Below are 14,867 nucleotides of genomic sequence, written 5' to 3' on the forward strand. Positions count from 1 at the left end.
CTAGGTACCAAGACCTTTCTGAAACAATCTCCAGAAATGAGAGGCAAACGGTGGACCTCTATCTGAGATGATAGACAAGGGAACCCCATGCACCTCAACTACCTCATTAATGTAAGGCTTGGCGTAGTCCTCTATAAAATCTGTAGTGTTGAAAGCCAAGAAGTGAGCGGACTTAGTAACTCTGTCTACTATTACCAAATGGAATCATGTTGTCTGCGAGTATGAGCTAAACCTGTAATGAAATCTATGTTTATCACTTCCCACCTCCATGTAGGAATGTTAATCTTCTTGAGTCATACCTCCTAGTTTCTGATGTTCTACCTTAACCTGTTGACAATTAGGACACTTAGCCACAAAATCCGCTATGTCCCTCTTCATTCCATTCCCCCAAAAGACTTCCCATAGGTTACGGTACATATTAGTGGCACCTGGATGAATGGAATACCTGAAATTATGAGCCTTTGTAAAGATCTGCTGCCTTAATTCACCCATATTAGGAACAGACAAGCGACCCTGGTAACGAAGCACACCATCTCCCCCGGGATAAAATCTCTACTTTCTGTTGGTGAACTACCCCTTTCAACTGAAGCAAAATAGGATCACTGTCTTGCTTTTGCTTAACCTCCGCTACCAATGAACATTCAGATCTATTCTGAACTATTACTCCACCATCTGACGATTCTGTAAGACGTTTCCTAAGCAAGCAAGCCGGTGAACATCTTTTGCTAATTCCTTTCTTTATTTCTCAACATGTGCTACACTACCCATAGATAATTTGCTAAGATAATCAACTACTACATTAGCATTACCAGGATAGTAAAACACATTCATATCATAGTCTTTGAGGAATTCAAGCCATCTCCTCTGACGAAGATTCAACTCCTTCTGGGTGAACACATACTGGAGGCTCTTATTATCTGTGAACACATCTACGTGAACACCATACAAGTAATGTCTCCAAATCTTTAGGGCAAATACTACAACTACAAGCTTAAGGTCATGAGTTGGGTAGTTCTTCTCATGAACCTTAAGCTGCCTAGAAGCATAAGCTATGAACTTACCTCGCTGCATCAACACACAACCTAGGCCAACTCTGGATGCATCACAATATATTACATAACCATCTGAACCATCTGGTAGAGTCAAAATCGAAGTTGTAGTAAACTTAGTTTTTAATTTGGCAAAGCTTTTCTCACACTCATTTGGCCACTGAAACTTAACCTTTTTCTGAGTCAACTTAGTCAATGGTGAAGCTATGGATGAAAATCCTTCCACAAATCTCCTATAGTAACCTGCCAAACCCAAGAAACTTCTGATATCTGTTGGAGACGTGGGTCTAGGCCATTGTTTCACTGCCTCTATTTTATGAGAGTCCACTCGAATTCCTTTACTAGAAACCACATGACCAAGGAAAGATATAGACTATAACCAAAATTCACATATGCTGAACTTAGCGAATAAATGGCGATCTTTGAGAGTTTACAGAACAACTCTTAGATGAGTTGCATGCTCATCCTCACTTAGAGAGTAGATGAGGATATCATCAATGAAGACAATAATGAATAAGTCCAAATACTGTTTGAACACCCTATTCATTAAGTCTATGAAAGCTGCAGGAGTATTTGTTAGTCCAAAAGACATAACTACAAATTCATAATGACCATATCGAGTTTTGAAGGCTGTCTTCAGAATGTCACTATCTCTGACTCTAAGCTGATGATAGCCGGATCTAAGGTCTATCATAGAAAAGCAACTAGGAACAACAAGCCATCAATCCTAGGGATGGGATACTTATTCTTGATGGTGATTTTGTTCAACTAACGGTAGTCAATGCACATTCTAGAGAACCATCATTCTTTTTCACGAACAACACTGGTGCACCCCATGGAAAAATTCTAGGTGTTATGATGCCTTTATCTAGAAGGTCTTTCAACTGATCTTTCAATCCTTTAAGCTCAATAGGAGTAATTCTGTAAGGATGAATCGAAATAGGCTGGGTATTTGGAAGGAGATCAATTCCAAAGTCAATTTCCCTTTCGGGAGGAACTCTAGGAAGATCTTGTGGAAACACTTCTGGAAACTCATTTACTACTGGAACTGACTCAAGAGTTGGGGTTTCAGAGTTTGAATCCTTAACCCAAACCTGATGATAGACATACCCCTTACATGCATTGAGCTACTACCCTTTCTTTCTAAGACTGGTTCGTTTGGAAACTGAAACCGAACGATCCTAGTTCTACAATCAATTGAGGCATAACATGAATGTAACCAATCCATGATTAGAATAATATTAAAGTCTACCATTTCTAACCCTACAAGATCTGCTGAGGTGACTTTCTTGGAGACTGTGACAGGGCAATTTTTGAATACCCATCTAGCTAAAACTAGGTTACCAATTGGAGTAGAGACTGAGAAGGGTTCTGAAAGAGTTTCAGGGCTGACACTGAAGTTGACTGCTATAAATTGAGTTACAAAGGAAAGAATATCCCCTGGATCTAACAAAACATAAACATCTAAGTGAAATACTCGTAACGTACCAATGACCACATCGGGAGAATCTTCCTGATCCTGGCGAGCCTGAAGAGCATACAACTTGTTCTTGCGCTGACCGCCACCTATACTAGATGAAACACCCTGCTGAGTTGGGCGACCTGCTGGTGCTGTTGAAGCTGTGGACTGAGATGTACAGTTGTTACCTCCTTGCCTCTGTTTGGCAGAAGGACAATCCTTTAACCTATGGCCATACTGACCATACCCAAAGCACCCTTCTTTCCCTGCAAGACACTCGCCTGGATGGTTCTTACCACATTTTGGACAAGTTGGATAGGTCCTATTTCCTGAAGCACTCCCCTGAGACTTAGAGCCTGATGCCCTACCTTTCTTATCTTGTCCAAACCTGGGAGATGGAGCACTAGCTGTCGAAGGTGCTGGGGCTGAAGATTTCTACTGAAACTACGAGCAATTTCCACCACCCGATTTCTGCTGAGAGTACAAATAGTTACCTGCCCTACCCTTTTTGTTGTCCTTAGACATTTCCGTAAGTTTATCTCCATTAACCTGTTGAGCATGAGTCATGAGCCTAGAGATATTCATCTCCTTTAACAACATATGTTCGTTCACTCTGTCTTCACTAAGTTAGATACTCCATACAGAAACTTAGTCATCTATGCCCTCGAATTAACAACCATATGTGGAGCATACCTAGAGAGTTGGGTGAACTTGAGTCCGTACTCTTGGACTGAGATTGTACCTTGCCTCAACTTCATGAATTCCTGAGCCTTAGACTCGCTCGACTCTCTTGGGAAGAACCTGTCCAGAAAAACTCCAGCAAAGCATTCCTAAGTCATAGTATTTACATCCGTACCCCTGTTTTCTTTCTATTGTGTTAACCAAATGTGAGCCACATCCTTAAGGTGGTAGGATACCAACTCTACCCTATCATTCCAGTTACTTTCGTCACTCCAAAGATCTTTTTGACCTCATCAATGAAATTTTATGGGTCCTCACCAACCTGCGACCCTAGAAACTCTGACGGATTCATCCCAATGAAATCTTGAATTCTGGCTGTTGTTGACCCCACTATTAGCATTGGTAGGAACTGGGGTGTGCTGATTGTTCTGGTTTGCCATACTTTGAGCCAAAAGCTGGATAGCATTCCAAAACATTGCGTTCAAAACCTCACGATCTGGTATTGGAGGAGCTGCGTTAGCATTCCTTGCATTAGCTGTACGAGGAGGCATGATCTGAAACGCATAACGACAAGTTAGAAAGGAGATCATACCCACGCACGATAATAATAGCAAGAAAGTGAAGTTTTCCTATAACACTTTGTAGCTTCCCTCTCATTAGATGTGGTGCACTTCACACCCATGAAAAGGACTCTACTTAGTGCGACTTTCAGACATCTTTGGACTCTTGAACCTAATGCTCTGATACCAAGTTTGATACGCCCCGAGGCTACCCCCTTGACGTAAACACGGGACCTAGGATCATGGATGACCCCAAGCTAATCCTGAGCTGGCATATCATTAGAAGAGTTGAATATATCTATAAAAAATGATACGATGCAGAAGCTAAATCATGATATAACTAATAGTGGGGAATACTCAAAGATGATCTGAATATATAAACTACTTATGAGTTCAATAGCAAATGAAATATTAAACTCAATTCTAAGGCTGAAGCTAAAGTATGTCTGAAAAGAAGCCTCTACTGACTAAAGCTGTTGGGACATGCCACCAACTAACTCCAGCAAATAATGAAAACTGAAATGAAAAGACTAAATATAGAAACATGTCTATTGTCCTCAAAATACGAGGATTCACCACTGAAGCTGCTGAAATGGAGATCGAGAGCCGATCTATGCGTGATCATGATGCTGAGTACCTGAACCTACATCATGAAAGGATGTAGCGCATAGTATGTATCAGTACTTGGAATGTACTGTGCATGCATGATAGGATAAAAGCTGAGCAAAACATACTAAGCAATAATATAATTTGAACATGCTGGAAAATACTAAAAACATACTGAAATGAACTGAATGCAATGACCAAGTACATAATATGCTAAAACTGAAAACCTAGTCAAATGCACTAAAGTCTAATTGTGGGAGCTACTAATAACCGACATAAAACCACGTGAGCTAAATGTGGAGTCCGATGTATACGCCCTATCGAGAGGACCCAATATACCTTGCCAAGGGTATAGAGGCATGACTGGCGTGATCACTAAATATGATGCCCACATAGGGGACTTATAAACCTACGGGGCACGTAGTTTTTGGACTATACGGGTACACTGAACCCTAGTATGCTCGGTGTTAAGTCTACTCCCAACTAGAATCGTGTACGATATAACATAACTGAATTATATTGGATAGCTCAATATTCCGACATGCTAACTGAGAATGCAACATTTTAGTACTAGTAATGATACATTATAAATCTGAGGCATGCATATAGGTTTAGAATGACCTAGCTAGTATAATCCATGAACTAAATGAATCTACACCACTAGGGTTATGAGTTTCATGCAAAGAACTAAGCACAAGGTCACGAAAACATGATTACATGATATAGAATACCATAACAACTGAATCACAACAATTATCTAAAGTTCTAGAAACCCTAGGTCTAAACAATACGTAGGGAATCAAGATTTTGACTGAATTCTAGGGACCTAGTGGAAGAAAGGAATCCAATAGTGAAATCCCACATACCTGGTGACAAAATTCACAGAGAAATCTTTCGATTTCGGGGCTGGAACTAAGGAAACCTTGTTGTGTGTTCTTGAAAGACTGCTTAACTTTTTCTCTCTTTTTTTCTCTAAGATTGATGAATTTTTGGTGAATGATTGATTAGGGTAGGTTCTGATTAAGTCACTAGGCTTAAACTAACCAAAACTACATAGTTTAAGGGTTAAACAACATAGTTTAGGTGTCCAATGCATCGGGGAAAAGACCAAACGACCCCTAACTTAAAATCTGGAGAGGCTATCGACGGGCCCTATGACGGACCGTCATAGGGACCACGGCCCGTCAAGGGTGTTGTGGTCAAACGGTCAGTGGCTACTGTTTCTGGCACCCTCCTCTACGGTCCACTTCACGGACCGTGTGAAGGATCACGGGCTGTGAAGGTCACCGTGGTCCTTCACTTGGGCTAGGGGACTAATGGCTCAGCTCGATGAGCCTCACCACAACCTGTCATCAAGACCACGACTTATGGTGGGCTCCGTGGTCTGACGCTTGAGCCCTGGTGGGTCTGTCTGATCCTTACGAGCCTTCCCACGGCTCGTGTGGTAGTCCACGACCCATGAAGGGCTCCGTGGTCCACCTGTTTTTGCTGCAAAGTCTAAGTTTGATTTTTGAGGTGTTACATTTACGGATGATTTCTAGATGTTTAGAAGTCATTCAGAGTAGTTAGAATAAATAGGAAGTGTTAGTACACTTTTGAAGGACTCTGTCGGGCTAAATAACGGAAAAAGGGTGGGGACAGACGTCCCGTGTGCACTGCTAGTGCGGGGTGCCAACCCCTAAAGTTCAGAGGCTCAATCTTGGCGCACTGCTGGCACTCCACGCCAGCCCTGCTGGTGCATTAGTGGTGCGTCGCGCCACCCCTCCCAGTTCAATCTGACAAATTTTTCTTCTCATTTTCTGATCTTAATTTGAGTAAATATGATTCTTTTTCTCATCTTTTTAGATTCAGATACCCAATACACGTGCACAAAAATATAATCAAGCACTACTCTAAAATCAACATGATTTCCTCAACAACTCATCAATCCCATCCCTATCTCAAGAACAAAAGTCAATTTCAAGAACACAATTCAAGAACATCAACCTTAAACTTTCTAGAATGAATTTAACACTAAAATTAACATGATTGGCACGTGGGTGAATGAACCCAACAATATGTGAACTCACACACCTGTTTTGGGATCAACCCTTGGCGAAACAACTTCGATTCCGCAAGAAATCTCCAAGAACGCTTTGACTTTTCTCCTCGTTCTCCTTTTTTCTCCTCTTTTCTCTTCTCTCAAAGCCCTAATGTAATTTGTAATTGTGTAAACTAAACCAAATCAGTTTAGACCCCTAATTAATTACTTAAAATGAAATAAATTTATTAGGTAATGAAAAGACCAAAATACCCCTTTTAAATCCGGGTGACTTTCCTTATCCGGACAACCCGACTTTAAACGAGCATATCTCCCTCATACGGGTTCGAAAATCAGCAAACTTGGTGGTGTTGAAAATATAATTCAAAGACCTTTCATTTTATATCTTTTAGCCCACCTAACTTCTCACGTAATATGATTTATGGTTGTTTTAAGTTGACCCAAAACTCATACCTAACATAACTTGCCAAAGTTCAGATTTTCATTCTTTCCAAAAATGGTTCTTTCTAATTTTAGCTCTTTCAAATAGCGGGGTGTTACAAGCCTAGAGAGACTTGTATTTTTATTTTATCATGGATGTAACAGTCATGTAGTGGATATAATTTCAATAAAAAAAGTGTTATATATTTTTTTGTTATTTAGAATATTTTTATGGTTTGATAAATTGTATATTTTTGTCTAATATATTTTACTATACTATAAGAGGGAGCTTCACGTGCTCAAGTAGGTAGTAGGTCAACAAGTCGGCTTGAGCACTTCGAGGGTGCTTTTATAATTATTGGTGGTTCTTTCGTATTAATTTGTTTGTCTTATTTTTTAGTCTTTTATATATTTTAAAAAAAATTGCATAAAAACTGGGCAGCAGGTAAACATGCTTGCTTGAGCACTTTGAGGTTATTTCTGTAACTTTTGTGGTTGATCCGTTTTAATTTGTTTGTCTAATTTTTTTAATTTTTTTTTCTATATTTGAACATTACGCAAAGTACTATAAATCATGATAATTGACAACTTATTTTTTTAAAAAAACATATAAAAAATTTGATTGATTTTTTTTTGAAAGAGGCATTTTGATTAATTATTTGCCAAATCAAAGTTGATTACATCAAGAATAAAATATAGGGATGCATTATCCACTCTGTAGCATCATTCATAGAACCCGAAGCCCAAGCTAACTGGTAGACACGCCGGTTCGCCGATCTCTTAACAAAAGACAATGAAAAAAAGTAAAGCAACATGAGACTACTTTACAATCTTGAATAAGAACATCAAAGTAAGAGTTGTTTCCGCAGTCTCTTTCAAGCGCTTGAATACCCAAAAGATTGTCCATATCTATAATTATTGGTGTTGCTACGAGCTGTTGTTTTAACTAGATTAGTGCTTATCGAACACACAAAGTTTCTGCCATAAGTGGGTCATCTTGTCTACCTAATTTAATAGAGCGGCCTTTGATTAAGCTTTCATGAGAATTTTGAACTAGCATGCTGACTCCTGTTATTCTCGAAGCAACATCCCAAGAAGCATCAATGTTGCATTTAAAGATATTCTCACTAGGAGAAAACCATTTTTTTGCAAAATGAGGTTCTATCTCAAAAGAACTAGAGGTTGGTGGTCTTGCCATAGTCCAATCTTTCCGAAACTGAGCTGCCTTTAGGATAAAAATTTTAGGTCTTAGAGATCTTCTCTTCCACACAAAGTTATTTATAGCATTCCAAATTTCCTTTAGGATCATGATAGCTTCATATAATTGATCAAGAGTAACAATATCAATCAACGACTTAAACCATTCCAATAGCGGTGGTCCAGATTGTCACCATCCTAATGATGATTTAAGCCAAATTTGTTTTGCTACACTACACTCGACTAAATAGTGGAATATTGTTTTTTTCCCTTGAAGGCATATCGTACATACGTTGAATTGAAGAATCTTCTTATTCATTAAGTTATCACCCTTTGGAAGAACACCATTCAAAGCTCTCCAAACAAAATTCAACACCTTAGGAGGCATCTTCAATTTCCAGATTTTTCGTCAAAGTTGTTCATTTGGAATAGGTGAAGTAGCATTGTGCAGCTCTGAATACTAACTTTTGATGGTGTATTGTCCTTTCCTATCAAATTTCCACATCCATTGATCATCCCAGGAAGTAAATCCAATGGAATTTGCTTAATGCAATCTATCTCGTCAATGGAGAAGAGTCTCCAACTTGTGGGAATTCCAAATTCTTGTATCCCAATAAAAAATATCTATCATCCGCAACTCAAACAAGTCTTCATCGGGGGTACTATGAATAAATAATGATTGTCCCAGCGGTAAACATGGATCATTAAAGATCCTAACATTGAGGTCATTACCTATGTGCTATTGATGAGTCTGGGATTTCAACTCATTTAAGGCTTGTTATTCATAGTATTAGTGTCCTCGATGCCTATTTTGTAGTACAAACTGATGTTTAAATGCTAATTTGCAGTTATGAAGGGAAAAGAGAAAGACAAGGACATTACGACAAAAAGGAGCGGAAAAGCTGAAGAAAAGAAAAGCTGACGATCACCAAGACCATCGGTGACTCGCTGAATGGTACTTTAGCACACCAAAAGTTATAGCATGCCAGCCCTGGTGAAAAACAAACTTGGCGATGGAAATGGACGTTCGGGGAACTGCTGAATGGATCGCCAATAATGATTTTGATCACCTAAAATTATAGAGTTTGAATGGTGAAGAGACAAGACAAGAAGGTGATGGAGAGGGCTACATGGCGCACCACCGACCTGGTCGATGAGGCTCGACTAACTCTGCCGATCAGTCCAAAATCTGAAACCTGGAAGAGTATAAATGCAAAATTTGAAAAGATTTTGGGAGTTCCAAAATTTGAATCAACTGTTCTGAGTTTTTGAGAGTTTTTACCTTGAAATTTTGATTCAAAACTCCATTCTTAGAGTTTTTAAGTAGAGTTTTGAGTTGGGTTTTGATTGAAAGTTAATTTGAAGCATTGTGAAGACTTGGATTTTGTTACCTAGCTGATTGAAAGCATAGTTGGTAATATTTCCCTACTTTTTATAATGTGTGGCTAAAACCCCAATTTTTGGGGGTATGATTATGTGATTAATTATCTCAATTAGCTTATGGGTGTTAGTAATTATTGAGTTAATTGTTGTTTTGAAGTGGGTTCAATTGATAATTGAGTCTTAACTCAAGAATTGTAGTTGTAAATGCAGTTCTAGTCTAATATTCTATGCTTTCTTGAGAAAGAGGTTTTAGAATTAAAGTTATCAATTGATAATTCTAGTGATTGGGTTGTTGTGGATTCAACACGAGAGAGTGAGTCTTAATTCAATCCTACCTATCTAGCTCGAGAGAGTTGGTAAATTGAGGTTTTGGGTTGTTTTTAGTATGATGCTTGTTAAGGTTTGAGAGAACTCACTTAATAGTGATAGTTGATGGAGAGATGACTATTACATATAAAGCCTAGCCTACCCAGTAAGTTTCAACGGCTTTTGGCAATTAGTAATCACCCGTATAGCGAAATTGACAATTAATCGATCACATCCCCAAGTATCCCGTTTGGATTGGCTTAAAAAGTAGCTTTTAAGTCAAAAATAAAAAGTCAAACTGAAAGACTTTTAAGTCAAAAAATTAAAAGTAGGGCTATACCTACTTTTTCTTTATGATTTATTTTAAGTCATTTTTACTTATTTTAAGTCATTTTTTACCTTGTCAAACTCTTCGTAACTTATTTTAAGTCATTTTTGACTTATTTTAAGTTATTTTTTATATTTACCAAACACTTTCAGAAGTCAAAAACCGACTTAAAAGTAGGTTTGACCGACTTTTAAGCCAATCCAAACGAGCTCTAGGGAGTTGTTAATTAACAATCCTAATCCCACCATTTGACACTTGTTTTCAACCCTTTAAATTTATTCTAATGATTTCGATAATTTTTGTTGCTACAATTGATGAGAACATTCCTTTCACTTCGTAATTGAATTGTGTACCTATCACTCCCTATGGGATCGACCCCAACTCTTCGTTGGGTTTATACAAGATTGCGATCGCCTACACTTAGAAATGGATGAAGTGTAGTTTAGCATTATCAATAATGGTGCCACTACCGTGGAGTGGTGTTTAGAATTCTCTTACTGAAGTATAGCTATGATCTAATCTTGTTTGTAGTAAATATGCACACTTAAAAAATTCAGTCAGAGTCCTCTGCCTCAAAAAATCATTTCGCGACCAAAAATAAAAATTCCTCTTCGTGTTGCGCCAGTGTTCTCCTATAAGTGTTTGCGCTCGTTTCTTATTATCAACTATCTGAACCTTCCTAAATCATTGAGAGATCCTACATTCCAAATCACAACTCTTAAATCTTCATTTCAAATCTTACGAAAGATTAAGAGTAAAGTTTGAGAAAGTCCTTTTAGTCCTTTTGAGAAGTTTTCTACAATTATTTATAACTTGTTTTAAGACTTGAGTAAATGAGTATGAGGATCAGGAAAGTTGAGTTCACTTTTCAAAATGAGTATGAGGAGACTAAGTATTCGCAAGTATGTAACACTTTTACATCTAAAATGAGAGAACCACTGATTTCTAAATGAGTTTATGGGGAGTTTTGAGCATCATCTCTTTTAAGAGAATTTTTTTGAGTAATTATCTCAAATTGAGGAGGATTTATGTTTTCTTTAAAAATATATGAGAATGGGTTATATATTATTGGGAGTAGTATTGAGCACCGATATGGGGATGAGTTCAGACAACTCAAAATCCTCATAAACCATGTATGGCAATATAGGTAAATGATCATACTTTTTAGATGATTCCTTATTGCTTTTAAGCATAGCTTCGTGGATCCACTTAGTTGAGGATATCTTATACTCCGGTAAGGTTTAAGACAATTTTGGAAGCGTAGGCGAGACGTTGTATCATCACATAGCTCATAGTGATGGTTATCGATTAGAGAATCTCCCAAATAAGAGTAAAGAGTTTACTATTGTATTTTTTTTATATACATTGAGTTATTATCTACTATTTCAAAAGTTTTCTTTATACTGCATCTTTATTGTTGCTTTTATATTGAATTGAGTTGAGTATCCTTGAGTTGAGTTGAGATGAGGTCAATATGTTCTTCCTTTTTATCAGTTCAAGCTTATATAAGCCTATGCTTTAGAGTTCCCCTTGCATGCTTGCACATTCAATATACTGATGACATTTGGCCTGCATCTTTATATGATGCAGATACATGTATTCAGGGTGATCAACATGCGCTTCGTTGATATCACTTGCAGTTCCAATTAACTTTGGTGAGCCTCCTTGCTTCCAAAGGATTCCACTTTTATTTTTTAGTCTTATTAAGATGTCATGGGTCTTGTCCCGACGTCTGTCATAGTTATTAGAGGCTTCATTGACAGTAGTGTTTTGAGGAGTCTTTTTCATTTCCATTGTTAATGTTTAGGACTTGAGTTGCCTTCTTATGGCTAGTTAAGTACTTTAAATATTCTAAGTTATTTATCTTGAGACATTGAGTTAATCTTTGCAAATTGAACTCATATATTGTTAAGTAAGTCTTTCGTTGAGTATCGAGCCAGATCAAAGGTTCGCTTGAGGAGCAATAATGGTTCTCGAGTGCCGGCCAAAACCAGGGTGTAGGCTTGAGGAGTGACAAATGACCCTTCAACTCATTTTTTTTGTCTTTCGATCTTTTCAGCATTCAGTTTTTTCTTATCCCGACCCCAATCCATTTATTACTTGTTAGGACTGGCAATTTTTTCGCTAGATCATTATTTTTATTTGTGCAATTTTTTATGTTTTCAAGCCTTTGAAACTCCAACATTGAATTCAGTCAAAAGTTCAGGAAAATAGCCTCAAAATGCAATTCTGAATGTTTCATCACCTTTGGGAGGGCCATTTTAGGCTACGGACATGGATAGTTCGGGCGTCGAGACTTTTGGTGTGATTTTTTACCATTAGGCATTTTAACTTTAAAGCTTAAGCCAAAGTTAGACTTTGATCAACATTCTTGGTAAACATGCTTGGATGAGAATTCTGTTAGTGCAGTTAGCTTTGGAATGTCGAATTTGGTCTAGAATGACATTTCATGTGGTTCCCGAGGCTTTTCATCTCATTTTGAGCCTTATTGTGGTTTTTAGCTTAAAGTGGAACTTGGGTATGGGACTTACTTTTCATCGAAATGATCTCAGATAGAAATTTTGATGGTTCTGTTTAGTTCGAAATGGTGAATTTGATGGGGTAGCATATTTTGGTTGCACATATGGGTATCTGAACGACCCCCAAGCACCTTATCAGAGAACTTAGGGTCTAAGCCCAATAGCTGGTGTGTTGGTTGTTGGTGCAATCATGTGAGACCCCATATTTGCGGAGCCAAGGTCACGTTCACTTTGCCTTGGTAGTTGATCTTGCTCGTTTGCAGAACCCTAAGGCTTGACTGGCCGTGTTTGTGTGAGGGACACCATTTTCGCAAATGCCAAATCACTAGTCTTATAATTAAGACCCGTGAGACAAATTTGCCAGTATTCCAAACTTCTAAAGGAAATTTCTCATTCATTTATGTTCCGATATCAGTGATTCAAAGTGTTGGGGTGATTCTGGGGGTTGTGGCTACACCATGGAGTGATAGGAAGTCATCGGGCATCCTTCTTTCGAGGTGAATTCATATTTTTCTAGGTTGTCTTGTCTAATTGTTGTTGTTCTTTGTTGGTTTATTATTGCATGTGTTGCCAGAGTTGTTTCGAGCATGGAATTGTGTCCCATTTTGGGATACAAGTTCAGGTAGTTGATTATGACTTTTTGGCGGAGTCAAACTCGGGATTCCTGGTACGGGTCCCACATTCCCATATTTGACTTGATTTTGAGTCTATTTTGGATTATTGTAATTTTAATATCCAAGTGTTCATAATGACGTGGTAACTGAAAATGTTATATTGTAGTGGCATTCAAAAATGTTTCAGTAGTTGATAGCTCATGTGTGGTGGATTCCATGCGCTCATGATCGGCTTTGAGGTAGGGTTTGGCCTACTTTATTTATATGACTTCTTAGATAATTCCTAGTATAAATTTCATGTAATTTTGGATGGTATTTTCCAGTTATTTAGTTTTTTTTTCTTATTATTCCATCTTTTTTTTATTCTGTTGGAGCATTGGGCTTAGTGTGGGTGTACGTTGGGATCCTTAGTTTAGGATAGTTGTTTCACTTATGGTGTAGATGCTCTTGTCTATCCTTGTTAGGATTGATACGCTGTGGCCTTAGACTATGTTGGATCTTAGGCACTTTAGAGTGTGTTTTACCTCCTCGTAGTTATGTTCCCCTCCCCCCCCATAGGGCTTGTAATTTGTTGTTCTCACTGCGTTGGTGCTTGTGAACTTGGAGGTTCCTCATAGTCGTGTGTCGGTCCTAGCTATGCTCAGTCGGGGACTGGAGCGATATGATTGGGGTAAGTGATGCTTATCGTGAGCAACGACACTAACCTACGGTATGAGTGTCTACGACCGTCGATAATATAGTAACCCAACTATAGGTTGGGGTCGTGTCCCAAGGGAGTGATTTTGAGAATTAATAGAAAATAAAATTTAGTTCTAATTAGTCGTAGCTAAAGATATTAACGATTAAAAATATTGTAAATCAAAGGGGGTGACACAAAAGTGTCAAATATCCATTGGGGTTTTTTGTCACAAGTAGTAAAAACAACAAAAGTAAACAAGAAAATCAAGTATGGGAGAAAGTTCTTGGGGTATGACCGCAATACAAGTTGAGATAAATCGTTGGGTACATGCTTTCGATAGGAGATTTGCAAGATAATAGTGACTAGGCTAAGCTTTAGATGGAAATAAGTTCCCTCTCGGGCAACTTACCCCGTTTCACATAGGTTCCTCTCGGACACCCACTTGTCGCATGAAGACCAGCCTACTCCTTACCCCACTCACTCTCTCGAGCTGAGTGTTAGGATATGGGACTAGGGTTCACCTTCTCGGCAGAACCTCATGTCGACCCACTTCTTAGGCCATCAGTCTAGTGGTTTTGGTTTCATGACCTCCCTCTCGGGCAAGCCGAAAACACATGAGTGGTTTTGTATTTGCAACTACAAACCCATTAAATTAAACCACCACCACTAGGTGAAATCACCATTAAAATACATCTAACCTACCAGCAAGCAAAACCCAACAACAATATCAACACATATTCGCTAAATCACACCCCAAGAATGAGGATTTTTAGCCACACATCAAGAAATAACAAAATACACCTAAAATGATACTAAAATCAAATGGTTATAAGAAATTAAACCTTGATTTAAGCAAAGGGAGAAGAATGGAGAAGACCCAATTCCAACTTGGGGAAGATGAAATCCTTCTCTCTTCAAGTCTCCCACAAAACCCTCTCCAAACTTGAGAGANNTATTTATAGACTTCAGAAAATAGTGCTGGCGGATCTTTCGGCGAGGTTAGTCGATATCGCCGAATGACTCAA

The 14,867-nt window shown here is 38.3% G+C and overlaps 1 protein-coding gene across 1 annotated transcript; it reads right to left on the minus strand.

The window, feature by feature from the left end:
• Positions 1-493: 493 nt before the first annotated feature.
• On the minus strand, positions 494-3,740 carry LOC125873830 (uncharacterized). Its single transcript, XM_049554678.1, has 5 exons — positions 3,508-3,740; positions 3,202-3,309; positions 3,003-3,130; positions 2,591-2,915; positions 494-695 (listed from the first exon to the last, which is right to left on the minus strand). The coding sequence occupies exons 1-5, from the start codon at positions 3,738-3,740 to the stop codon at positions 494-496; spliced, it is 996 nt and encodes a 331-aa protein (XP_049410635.1).
• Between the last annotated feature and the right edge of the window lie 11,127 nt (positions 3,741-14,867).

The sequence above is a fragment of the Solanum stenotomum genome, chromosome 8, assembly GCF_019186545.1.
Source record: "Solanum stenotomum isolate F172 chromosome 8, ASM1918654v1, whole genome shotgun sequence".
Taxonomy (NCBI): domain Eukaryota; kingdom Viridiplantae; phylum Streptophyta; class Magnoliopsida; order Solanales; family Solanaceae; genus Solanum; species Solanum stenotomum.

Coding starts and splice junctions, on each gene's coding strand:
- LOC125873830 (XM_049554678.1), bottom strand. CDS start 3,740: ATGCCTCCTCGTACAGCTAATGCAAGGAATGCTAACGCAGCTCCTCCA. Junction 3,310..3,507: donor GTTTCTAGGGTCGCAGGTTG/GTGAGGACCCAT, acceptor TTTTCTGGACAG/GTTCTTCCCAAGAGAGTCGA. Junction 2,916..3,002: donor CAACAAAAAGGGTAGGGCAG/GTAACTATTTGT, acceptor CACCTTCGACAG/CTAGTGCTCCATCTCCCAGG.